Source organism: Aythya ferina (genome assembly GCF_964211825.1).
Source record: "Aythya ferina genome assembly, chromosome: 29".
In the NCBI taxonomy this organism is placed as follows: domain Eukaryota; kingdom Metazoa; phylum Chordata; class Aves; order Anseriformes; family Anatidae; genus Aythya; species Aythya ferina.
Genome location: NC_140326.1, coordinates 2074218 through 2084368, shown reverse-complemented (window position 1 = coordinate 2084368; position 10151 = coordinate 2074218). Strand labels below are relative to the sequence as shown.

The window sequence follows — 10151 nt, the reverse complement described above, 5'->3', positions numbered from 1 at the left end:
CGCTCCCTCCCCCTCGGTTTCCAGGAAGGGAAGCAGGAGGCTGAGGCCCTCCCCGCAGCCCCGAAAGCCCGGCTGCAGCTGCAGGGCCCCGCTGCGGGGCTCCCCCCAGCATCAAAAACCGAGGCGGCCGCCGCTGAGCCCCCAGCCCAAGTCCAGTGTGGCCAGAGCCTGGCGGCTGCAGCTCCTCCACCACCCCAGCAGCTCTCAGAGGCAGCCGCTCGTGGATTTTCCCCACCTCCGAGGAAGTTCCCAGCTGGGGAAGGCTGCAAGAAGCAAAGGGCAGGGTCTTGAGGGGTGGTTTTCTGCCAAGGGGATCCCCAGGGCAGCAGCAGCCGAGCTCCCTTACACCAGAGGAGCACTGAATGCCCTTGCTCTGCTCGCACACCCCGCTCCTTTCCCAGGAAAGGGCAAGTTCCATGCCAGGGGATCGAACAGAAAACATTTATTGGCAGAACTAAGTGCTTGCTCAGCACACAAGCAGGCCTGGCGAGCGCTGCCCTCCAGCTCCCCGCTCACGGTTGCGTGGGGCATCGCTCAGGCTGCAGGTCAAGCACCGTAGGCACCTTCTCTCCCCTCTCACTTGCTCAGGGCCCCGTTCTGCGAGGCTGAGCTGTCCCAGGGCCCAACCGATCCACGGCTGGGGCTGGCCCTGGTGGAGGCACCGGGTTTTGGATTCTGCTGCAGAACATTCACATTCAAATACCAGCTTCGCTTCACTCCCTGCTTACGGGATCAAGATTAGAGGGGAGAGAAGGAAGGAACTGATATCAACTTCCCCATCTACTCGAAGGAGCTAGAAAACCCCAAAAAAAAAGGGAGATAAAAATAAACAGGAACACCAAGTGTCGCCAGCAAGCTGTGGGCACAACGCGAGCCCCCCCAGGCTGCTGCTCCTTGGCAATTTGGCTCGGGTGCATCTCTGAAGAGCTCACTCGGCGTCGAGGCCGAAGGCTTTGCTACAACCACACGAGGGACGAAGCACGGCGTGCCCGTAAGCAGCTCCGTCACGCTCAACCCCCCTGCCTCTGCACTGCTAGCTCGGTAAAAAAATGTACATATCCTACAGCTTGGAAGTATTTACAGCTTCTTTACAGCTTTCTCCGCCCCATGGCTCTTTTTTTTGTTGTTGTTTTGTTGTGTTTTTTGTAAATACCCACAAAGTGCACTCCCTATTTTTAACCTGCCTGCGGCGCAGCGAGAGCAGTCAGACGGGGCAGCAGCTGCCTGCGGTCACCGCGCCGCGCCGGCCCCGCTCCGCCGCCTCCCTGCCACCTGCTGCCAGCCCCGGGGTGGCTCCGCTCCTTCCCGAGGCGGCGCCGGGCTCGCACTCGAAGCTCTGACAGAGGAGCTGCTCTCCCCAGGAGCGCCAAGCTCTGAATATCTCGCTCCCACCACGCCAAACCCAAGAGGGCTTCAGTCCGGGCGAGGCTAAAAACTCCGGGGTAAAACCGAAGCAGTCCACTCGGGCTCTCAAACCGAGCCCGTCGACCAAACTTCTCCCGCTTTCTGCTCCCAAAAGCGATAATCCTCATGGGTCCCCTCGCAATCCGACCGGCGCACGCCTTCCTTCGGAGGAAAGGATTGCTCGGGGGAGGCCTGGGGGGTTCTCCTGGGGGGTCGCTCGAGTCTCAGCTTCAGAAATACGCCCGCAGGAGGAAGCTCGCCAGCTCCACGACGCAGAGCCGGGCCACCCAGAGTTCCGCACCTCTGCGGCGTGCCGGGGGTTCACCGGATCATGTAGGCCAAGCTCGCTCCCAGTCCTGCCACTCCCGCGAACGCCATCAGCACGTTCCTGATGCTGCCTTCCAGGTCTTCCACTCGGAAAAAGTCGACGAAACCCTCCTGGGGGGGGGGAACAGAAGGCAACAAGGCACCGTCACCTCCCTGCCACGGCACTCCCGGAGCCGCCACGGCCACGGGGAACCCCCGCACGGCTTCGTTTTGGGGCCGCCACCGCCTCCTCCCGGGTGTAGGGCTGCATTTTGGGGTCAGGGCCGCCCCGAGCAGCTAGGGGAAAGGCGTTGCTGCCTCCCCGGCGCCCTGGCTGTGGTTTTAACTGGAACTGTGACTCATCCCGCGTTCCGCTGACACACGCGGCTGTCACCCGGCGGGGGCGAGGGCAATGGGAAAAGATCGGATTGTTCCAAAAGAAATAATAAATAAATCAAAGGCTGGCGGGGCTGGGGCCGGGCGGCGTGACTCACCCAGCCTCCCTGGCTCACGAGCCACTCGCGCTTGGACGAGACGAGGGCGTCCGTGATGATCCTGGCCAGGGAGCCGATGCTTTTCTCCTGCTTGACGCTTTTCAGGTGCCTGGCGACGAAGGCGCCGAAGGAGATGAGGGTGACGACGCGGCCCCAGTTGGTCACCCCGTCGCTGAAGAGGTGGGCCGCCACCTCACCCACGGCCTGCAGGTCTTCCTCCTTCTTGATTTCCAGCTTCCGAAGCATTCCTGCAAGAGAAACTGGCTCAGAGACTCGCAAAAAAAAGGCAAAACAGGCAGAAAAAAAAAAAAAAAACAAAAAACTTCTAGTTATTCCCCCCCACACCCCATGAGGGATCCGGGGGGCCGGCCCTGAGGCTTGGCACCAGCGTGAAGGTGGGTGCAGCGAGCGGAACCACAAAAATTCCCCGGCGCGACCTGCGGTGCCCCCCTCCCTCATGAATAAGCAAACAAACCCTTCCGAAACCGAAAGGCAGCGCTTGTTATTGCTCAAAGCCGCAGGAAGCCTCCCTGCAGCCAGTTCCTTTTCTGCACGCACGAAGGGAACGTCCCGAGTCCCCAACGGCCAGCTCCCGGTGACCCCCGCGCTCCCCCCTTCGCCCCCCTGAGCGTGGTTTCCTTGCCAGCACCCCAAAAATTTGGCCGGGGTGGTGAAACCCCAAAAATCTCGCCCAGCAGGGTGATGAGGGAAGGGGTGGGGGCCGGCTCGAAACCCTTTGCATTTTTTAAAAGTGCAACATCCTGCTGCGGCAGGGGCGGCATCTCGCCGCCAGCTGGCTCGGGAGCTCGCTTCTGAGTTGGGTGAAACCAGCCCAAAATGGTCAAATCTCCCCCGTCCCCGTGGAGCTGACCCCAAAGGGTTGGTACGTGCTGGTCTGAAAAAAATCCCGCTGCTGGGTTCTGGGAAAGCAGCCCCAAAATGGTCGGTTCCGCCCCGTCCCCGGGGGCTCGCTTCCGAGTTCCACAAAACTGACCCAAAATGGGCAGTTCCCACCGCTCCCCGGGGACTCGCCTCTGAATTCCATGGAACTGACCCAAAATGGTCAATTCTCCCTGGTCCTTGAGAACTTGCCTCCGATTTCCACAAAACTGACCCCAAACGGTCAGATCTCACCGGTCCCTGAGGATTTATGGCTGAGTTACATTAAAAGGACCCAAAACGCTTGGTTCTTGCTGGGCTTAAAAAGTTTCACTTCTGAGCTACGTGAAACCAGCCCAAAATGGTCGGTTCTTCCCCATCCAAGGGCTCACTTCCGAGTTCCACAAAACTGACCCAAAATGGGCAGTTCTCAAAGGCCTCCAAGAATTCACATCCGAGTTCCACGAAACCACCCCAAAATGGTCAATTCTGCCCGGTCCCCAAGGACTCGCCTCCAAATTCCACAAAACCAGCCCAAAATGGTCCGATCTCCTCCATCCCTAAGGTTTTCTCCAAGTTAAGCAAAACTGGCCCTATATGGTCATTTTTTTTTTCCAATCCCCGAATTGCTCACTTCTAAAATCCACAAAACCGACCCAAAAAGACCCATTCTCACCGCTCCCCCAAAACTCGCCTCCAAGTTCCAAGAAACCAGCCCAAATTTCCCCGTTCTCGCCGCTCCCCCCAAAAACTTGCGTCCGAGTTCTGGGAAGCCTCTCCGAAATTTCCACTTCTCCCCAAAAAACACTCACCCCCAGAATTCCAGGAAACCCGCCCAAAATTACCCATTCTCACCACTCCCTAAAAACTAGCCCACAAACTGCAGCAAAACACCCCAAATTTGCCCAATTTCCCCCCCTTCTCCCCATGGACGAGGGGTTACCAACACCTCCGCCACCTGCTCACCCGGGACCACCGGGGCTGAGTTTTTTGGGGTCTATTTCGGGCCCGGCTGAGTGGGATGGGGGTGGAATTTTTTGGGGTGGATTCCGGTAAAACCACCGGGCTCGGGGCCAGGAGCGCGGGCGCGCCCCGTTTAATCGGTAACCGGGTTATCAGCGCCCTGCAGCCCCGGCCAGTTTCCAACCCCCCCCCATTTCGGGCAAAGTTCACTTTCGTTTTTGGCCGTTTTTAACGCGCTGGGCTCCGGGGGGGCCCTCCCAGCCCCCGGTAGACCCCCGTTAAACCCCGGTAGAGCCCCGTTAAGCCCCTGTAGGCCCCAGCAGACTCCCGTTAAACCCCGGTAACCCCCGGTAGACCCCCGTTAAGCCCCGGTAGAGCCCAGTAGACCCCCGTTAAACCCCGGTAGAGCCCCGTTAACCCCCTGTAGGTCCCAGTAGACCCCCGTTAAACCCCAGTAGGCCCCGGTAGACCCCCGTTAAGCCCCGGTAACTCACCTTGGAAGGCCAGCTCGTGTTTCTCCAGGACTCCGTCCCCCACCCTCCTCAGCGTTTCCAGCGCTTTCTCCATCACTCCGTCCCCCGCCCCCCCGGGCCTTCCCAAAAGGCCCGGAAAAAACTTTTTCAAGCCCGGTTCCGTTTCCCCCGCCGCTTCCCGGAGATACCGGAGGATCAATTCCAACGAGTCCTGCCTCAGCTCATCCGCGGGTAACTCCGGGGGGGTCCCCGGTAGAGACCCCCCCCCATCTCCTCCTCCTCCTCCGGGCCCTCCCAGCTCGGCCTCGGGCTCGCAGCCGTCCAGCTCCTCCTCGGGGCTCCACAACGGCGGCGACCGGGGAGCGGCGGAGCCAATCAGCGAGCGAGGAGCGGCGGCGGAGCCAATCAGCAGCGAGCAGGGGGCGCCGCGAGCCGCCGGGAACCGGGAGCGGGGGGGGGCGGCGGCGGCGGCGTGAGGGGAAGGGGGAGAGGAGGAGGAGGAGGGGGAGGGGGGGGGGGACGGCGGGGCCGGGGCCCCCCCCGTTGAGACCGGGCCTCCCCCTCCTCCTCCTCCTCCTCCTCCTCCGGGCCCGGTGCCGCCGCCGCAGTAGAGGTTGAAGCCGATGAGGGCGTTGCGCGGCAGGGCGAACATGGCGCCTACCGGAGAAGCCCCCCCCCCCCCCTCCACCGGGCAGCGGCTAAACGGCTTCGAGGAGCGGGGCCGGGAGGGCGGGAGGAGGCCGCTTATATGGGAGCCGTGACGCCAACGGGGGGGTGGGGACGGGGGGGGGGCGAAGCCGGTTCCGCTTCCGGCCGGGCTCCGCCTCCCGGGGCCGGATCCTGGTTCCCCTCCCCCCCCCCCCCCCCGCCCTCCCCGTTCTCTTGTCACGGCCCCGCTCCCCCCCCCCCCGCCCCCCCCGCCACGTCCTCAGCCCCCCGGGGAGGGGTTGGGGGTTGGGGTGGGGGTGGGCACCGGGGGGGGTTTGGGGACCCCCGAATGGGGTCGGAGGAGAAAGGGACGGGGGAGGCGCCACGTGGGTGCTGGGCTCTGCCCGTGCCCCCCCCCCCGGACACGCACGGTCCCGGTGTCCCCACCCCCGGTGTCCCCTCGTCCCCGTTATCCCCTATGCCCATTATCCCCATTTCCCTCATGTTCCCAGCCCCAGTGCCCCCCTCGTCCCCATTACCCCCACCCCCAGTGCCCGCACACCCCTGGTGTCCCCCCACCCCCATTATCCCCACTTCTCTCATGTCCCCGTTACCCCCGTCCCCAGTGCCCAATGTCCCCGTTAGCCCCCATCCCTGTTAGCCCCACTTCCCTCATGTCCCCATCCCTGGTGTCCCCACACCTCCCTCGTTCCCATTATCCCCATCCCCGGTGCCCCCACATCCCCAGTGCCCCCATACCCCTGATATCCCCATCCCTGGTGACCCTTGTCCCCATTATTCCCCATCCCCGTTATCCCCACACCCCTCACGTCCCCATCCCTGATGTCCCCTCATCCCCATTATCCCCCATTCCTGGTGCCCCCATCCCCAGTACCCGCACGTCCCTGGTGTCCCCACACCCTCTTCACCCCCATTACCCCCATCCCCAGTGCCCCCAATCCCCATTATCCCCCATCCCCAGTGCCCCCCCATCCCCAGTGCCCCCACACCCCTGACATCCCCATCCCTGGTGCCCCCTCGTCCCCATTATCCCCTCTTCTCTCATGTCCCCATCCCCGGTGTCCCCTTGTCCCCATAAACCCCATCCCTGGTGCCCTATGTCCCCGTGACCCCATCCCCAGTGCCCCTTTGTGTCCCCATCCTGCTGTGAATCCACGCAACTGAGGGGCTTTGGGGCTCCCCCCCACACACCCCAAAATCCTCAATGGGATTTTCTGCCTGAAGGGGGGCACGATGCTGCAAACGGGGGCCAAAATTCGCCCCCATATCGTGTCCCCCTTGGGGAGGTGAGGCCGTGCCCCGCTGCCACCCCGTCCAAAGGCCACCGGCGTCCTCAGGGCAACGTCAGCCCCAGCGTCACCGCGACGTGACGAAAGCGGGACACCGGGCACGGGGCCGCGTCCCGGTTCCTTGGGGTGGCAAGGAAAGCCACCAGCCCCCCCAAAAAAGGGCCGGGGGAATCCCTGCCCGACCCCGCTGCGGGTGGCCATGGGATGGGGGAAACTCCGCGGGGGATAAAAGGTGTGGGGAGGAAACCCCAAGAGCCCCTGGGATGGGGTTTTCTCCTCCAGGTGGGGCAGCGAGGAGCCCGAGGAGCTGCCAACGCCAAGAACCCCGGGGTTTTGGGGGCCCCAAAGCGCTGCCAAGTCCCCAAGTCATCACCCCGAGCGTCAGGCGGGGACAGTGGAGGAGGAAGCTGCGGTTACGCCTTGTCCCCACTGCCCTGACGCACTTTTGCCCCAAATCGTCAAAGAATCGGGGACGTGCATCCACCCCACACACCCCAACCCCATCGCCGCCTCCCCTTTGACCCCATAAGCAGCAGGACGGGGCTGCTCCGGGGGCCGGCGAGGCAAATCCCAACCCCAAAACCCCTTCCCGCGGCCCCAGGGAACGCGTCCTTGTGGGGGAAGCGAATTCTTGGCAGCGGGAGCAGCAGGAGGCGAGCTGGGTTTGTTCCGGCAGCACCCGGCGGTGCCAAGCTCCGCGGCACAAACAAACCCGGCTGGAACAGCGCGTCCCGGCCCCGGCTTTGGGGTGGGGATCGTAAAAAAGGCCAAAAGGGGGGGGGGGAAAGCGGGGAGTGGGGGGCACCAGGAAGCCCCGGTGCTCATTTGGAAGGCCGGAGGGGGAAAATGCCCCTCCTGGTGCCCCCCCGGGCTGTTCAGCTGATTAATGTCATGTTAATGGGGCAGCTCGGCAAAAAGGGACAGGTCTGGGTGTCCCAAATGGCCCCCAGTACCCTACAGGGGGGTACAGGGGTGTTTCAGCTCCCCCCCAAAGAAGGGGGATGAATTATGGCCAAGCCTTGCTCAGCCAACCCGCTGAAACCCCACAAGTTTTTCACCTGCCCCCCCCTTAGCGCTCAGCTCCCTCAGCCCCTCCTGCCTCAAAGAAACCCCACTGGAGCCCCCAAAAATGCCCCAGGACACCCTGAGGTGGGGACGTGACCCCACTCCACGCCGCAGTCACGTTCCGGAGCTGCTCTGGCTGCTTCTCATCCTCTGGCGTCACCGTCGCTTCCTCCTCCTGCTCTGGGGGAAGTCGTGGTGGCCGAGCTGTCCCCTCCCTGCCCCCACTTTGCCTTTTTCCCTACCTTGCCTTTTTTTTTTTTTTCTTCCTTCCCCCTTTTATTTATTTTTTTTTTTTTTTACAAGCGCGGCACGCTAGAAAAGAGGGGAGATGAAGAAGTACAAAATTAGATATATTTTTATATATACGATTCGTTATCTATTTACAAACACAGCTGGGACAGGCGGCGGAGCACGAGGAGGCTGCGCAGCTGCTGCCCTGACCGGGCCACGCAGGGACCGGAGGGGAGCCGAGGACGTGGCTCGCCTGTCCCCACTCCGCTCCTCTTCCCCACAGAGGGGAAATCCCCTCGTTTGGGGTCTCTCCAGACCCCCCAGCAGCAAATGTGAGCGTCGAGAGCAGCCCCGGTGGTGCCGCTGCTCGGCACATGCCCGAGGGAAGCCGTACCTGTGCCGCCCGCTGCCTCCCTCCTGCGGTTTCTCTCCTGTCCCAAAGGGGAATCCCTAAAGCCAACGGTGTCCGCTCGCCCTCCCCTCGCCTCTGGAACGGGGACAGAGCTCGGGATGGGATCAGCGCAGCCCTCGGGGCCCTTTTGCTGACCCTACTACGACCGCGTGCTGAGCACGTGGCGCCCCGCAGGCTGCAGCCACGGCGCTGCCCTCGTTTTGTTTATCAAGCCTGAAACAAAAAGGCAAGAGGGGAGGGAAAAAAAAATAAACCAAAAAAATCCTCTCTGCAAGCAGGGATGGTTCCCAACGGGGTGAAAACGAAGGCAGCAAACCGGCCTCCGACACCTCTCCTAGGGTTTGGTGTGTGTTTGCTGTAAATACTCATAAACTACGTGGATTCTGGTGCTCCCAGCCCTACGGTACAGTGAAGTTCAATCCAATTAACCAAAAGAAAAAGGAAAAACAGGGGAAAAAATAAAAATAAAACAGCCTGTGAGCGCAGGCTACCCGGCCAGCTTGCTGGTCACAAGCGAGGATTTTCTCTGCGGGAGGTCCTGCGGCGTGGGGATGTGGTCTCCCGTCACCAGGTTCTTGTCAGGCCCCGCGCTGGGCAGCTGCTTGTTCTTCATCTTCGCCTTGGCCATGTTGTAGTCACCGGAATCGAAGTATTTTTGCTGAAAAAGAGAAGAGAGGGAGGCTGGGTTAATTTGCAGAGGTTTGCAGCACTCGCAGCCGAGCGGCGGGGCACGGCCGAGACGCGTGCGTGGGGCCAGAATTGAGATTCTTTACGGGGCTGCCAGGGTTGGCACACAAAACCAGACCACGAGGGGAAAGGAACAGCTGATTTCGCTCATCCTGCTGGCACAAAGGCAGGGTTTTTGCCCCAGGGAGCACAGCCTGGCCCGCAGCAGGGCTTCTGCTGGCACCACGCAGGTCGCAGACAGGATCCTGCAGCCGAAACCCAGCAGGGAAAAAAGCCTGCTGTGTGCCAAGCAATGAGTTAACCCTCATTATTTTTTTTTTTTTTGGCTTGCTTTAGGAACTGGCACCTAAAACCGACATCCCCAGCGTTTGTGTCGGTGACAGAGCACACGCAGAGGCCGCGGGGACGGCCGTCAGCAGGAGTGGAAGCCCCGGCGTGTTCGGAGCTGGGGAGCTCCAAAGGGATTTGTGTTTCCTGCCCCAGCCTCTGCAAGGAGAGCCAGCAGCAGCAACCCCAGCAGCTACAGACGACTCTGGGAAGAGGATTTCATTGCTTTTCCAGGGAACATGGTGATGTTTTACGCTGAGGCATGGCTGCCTGACTCGCTGCCGTTCCCCCCTGCCCTCTGCTCCGGCCCAGAGCCTGGGGAAGGCCGCAGAGGCCGCGGCCGGGCCGTGAATACCCCTTTCTGCAGCCTCTTCATCAGGAAGTCGGAGCCTCCGGGCTTCTGGCCCAGGTTGGGGTATTTCGCCTTCAGCTTCGCCTCCTCCGCTCGCTCAGGGTGGGCGATCTCCTTCTCCTGCGCATCCTGGAAAACGAGAAGGGGCTGAGGGGGGACTGAGGGGGGTCTGAGGGCCCCCAGCCCCACACCCCCAGTATCCCACAACCCCCCGCGCGCCCCTCCACACAAGCTACCCTTTTCCCCGCCCCTCCCGGAAGTCCCTCCTCCCCCCCTCCTGCCCGCAGCCAATGAGACGCCGGCGTTACTCAGATGGACAGCGGCAGCAAGCAATCAGCCAGCCGGGAGGGGAAGATTGACGCGCTGCCCAGCCAATAGGGAGGCAGGAGGGCTCGCCGAGGGGGTTCCCACCTGTTTTTCCTGCCCGGGTTCCTCCGTGCGGGTGCCGGTGCCGAGCGGGGCGGCCATGGCGGGGAGCGGCGACCCCGGTGGATCCGCGCTGCCTCCGCGCTGCCTCCGCGCCGCCCGGCCCCGCTCTCTGCTCCAAAATGGCCGCTGCCGCCCCCTGCCGCCTCGGCAGTCTGACGGACAGGCGGCCGC

At 62.3% G+C, this 10151-nt stretch overlaps 2 protein-coding genes across 2 annotated transcripts; both read right to left on the bottom strand.

Annotated features, from left to right (window-relative positions):
* Positions 1–427: 427 nt before the first annotated feature.
* Positions 428–5214, bottom strand: MCL1 (MCL1 apoptosis regulator, BCL2 family member). Its single transcript, XM_084500578.1, has 3 exons — positions 4541–5214; positions 2205–2452; positions 428–1842 (listed from the first exon to the last, which is right to left on the bottom strand). The coding sequence occupies exons 1-3, from the start codon at positions 5169–5171 to the stop codon at positions 1726–1728; spliced, it is 996 nt and encodes a 331-aa protein (XP_084356704.1). The 5' UTR covers positions 5172–5214; the 3' UTR covers positions 428–1725.
* A 2665-nt stretch (positions 5215–7879) lies between these two features.
* ENSA (endosulfine alpha) lies at positions 7880–10151 on the bottom strand. The gene is made up of 3 exons (XM_084500267.1): positions 9963–10151; positions 9555–9680; positions 7880–8843 (listed from the first exon to the last, which is right to left on the bottom strand). Exons 1-3 carry the CDS (start codon positions 10017–10019, stop codon positions 8673–8675), a joined length of 354 nt encoding a protein of 117 aa, XP_084356393.1. The 5' UTR covers positions 10020–10151; the 3' UTR covers positions 7880–8672.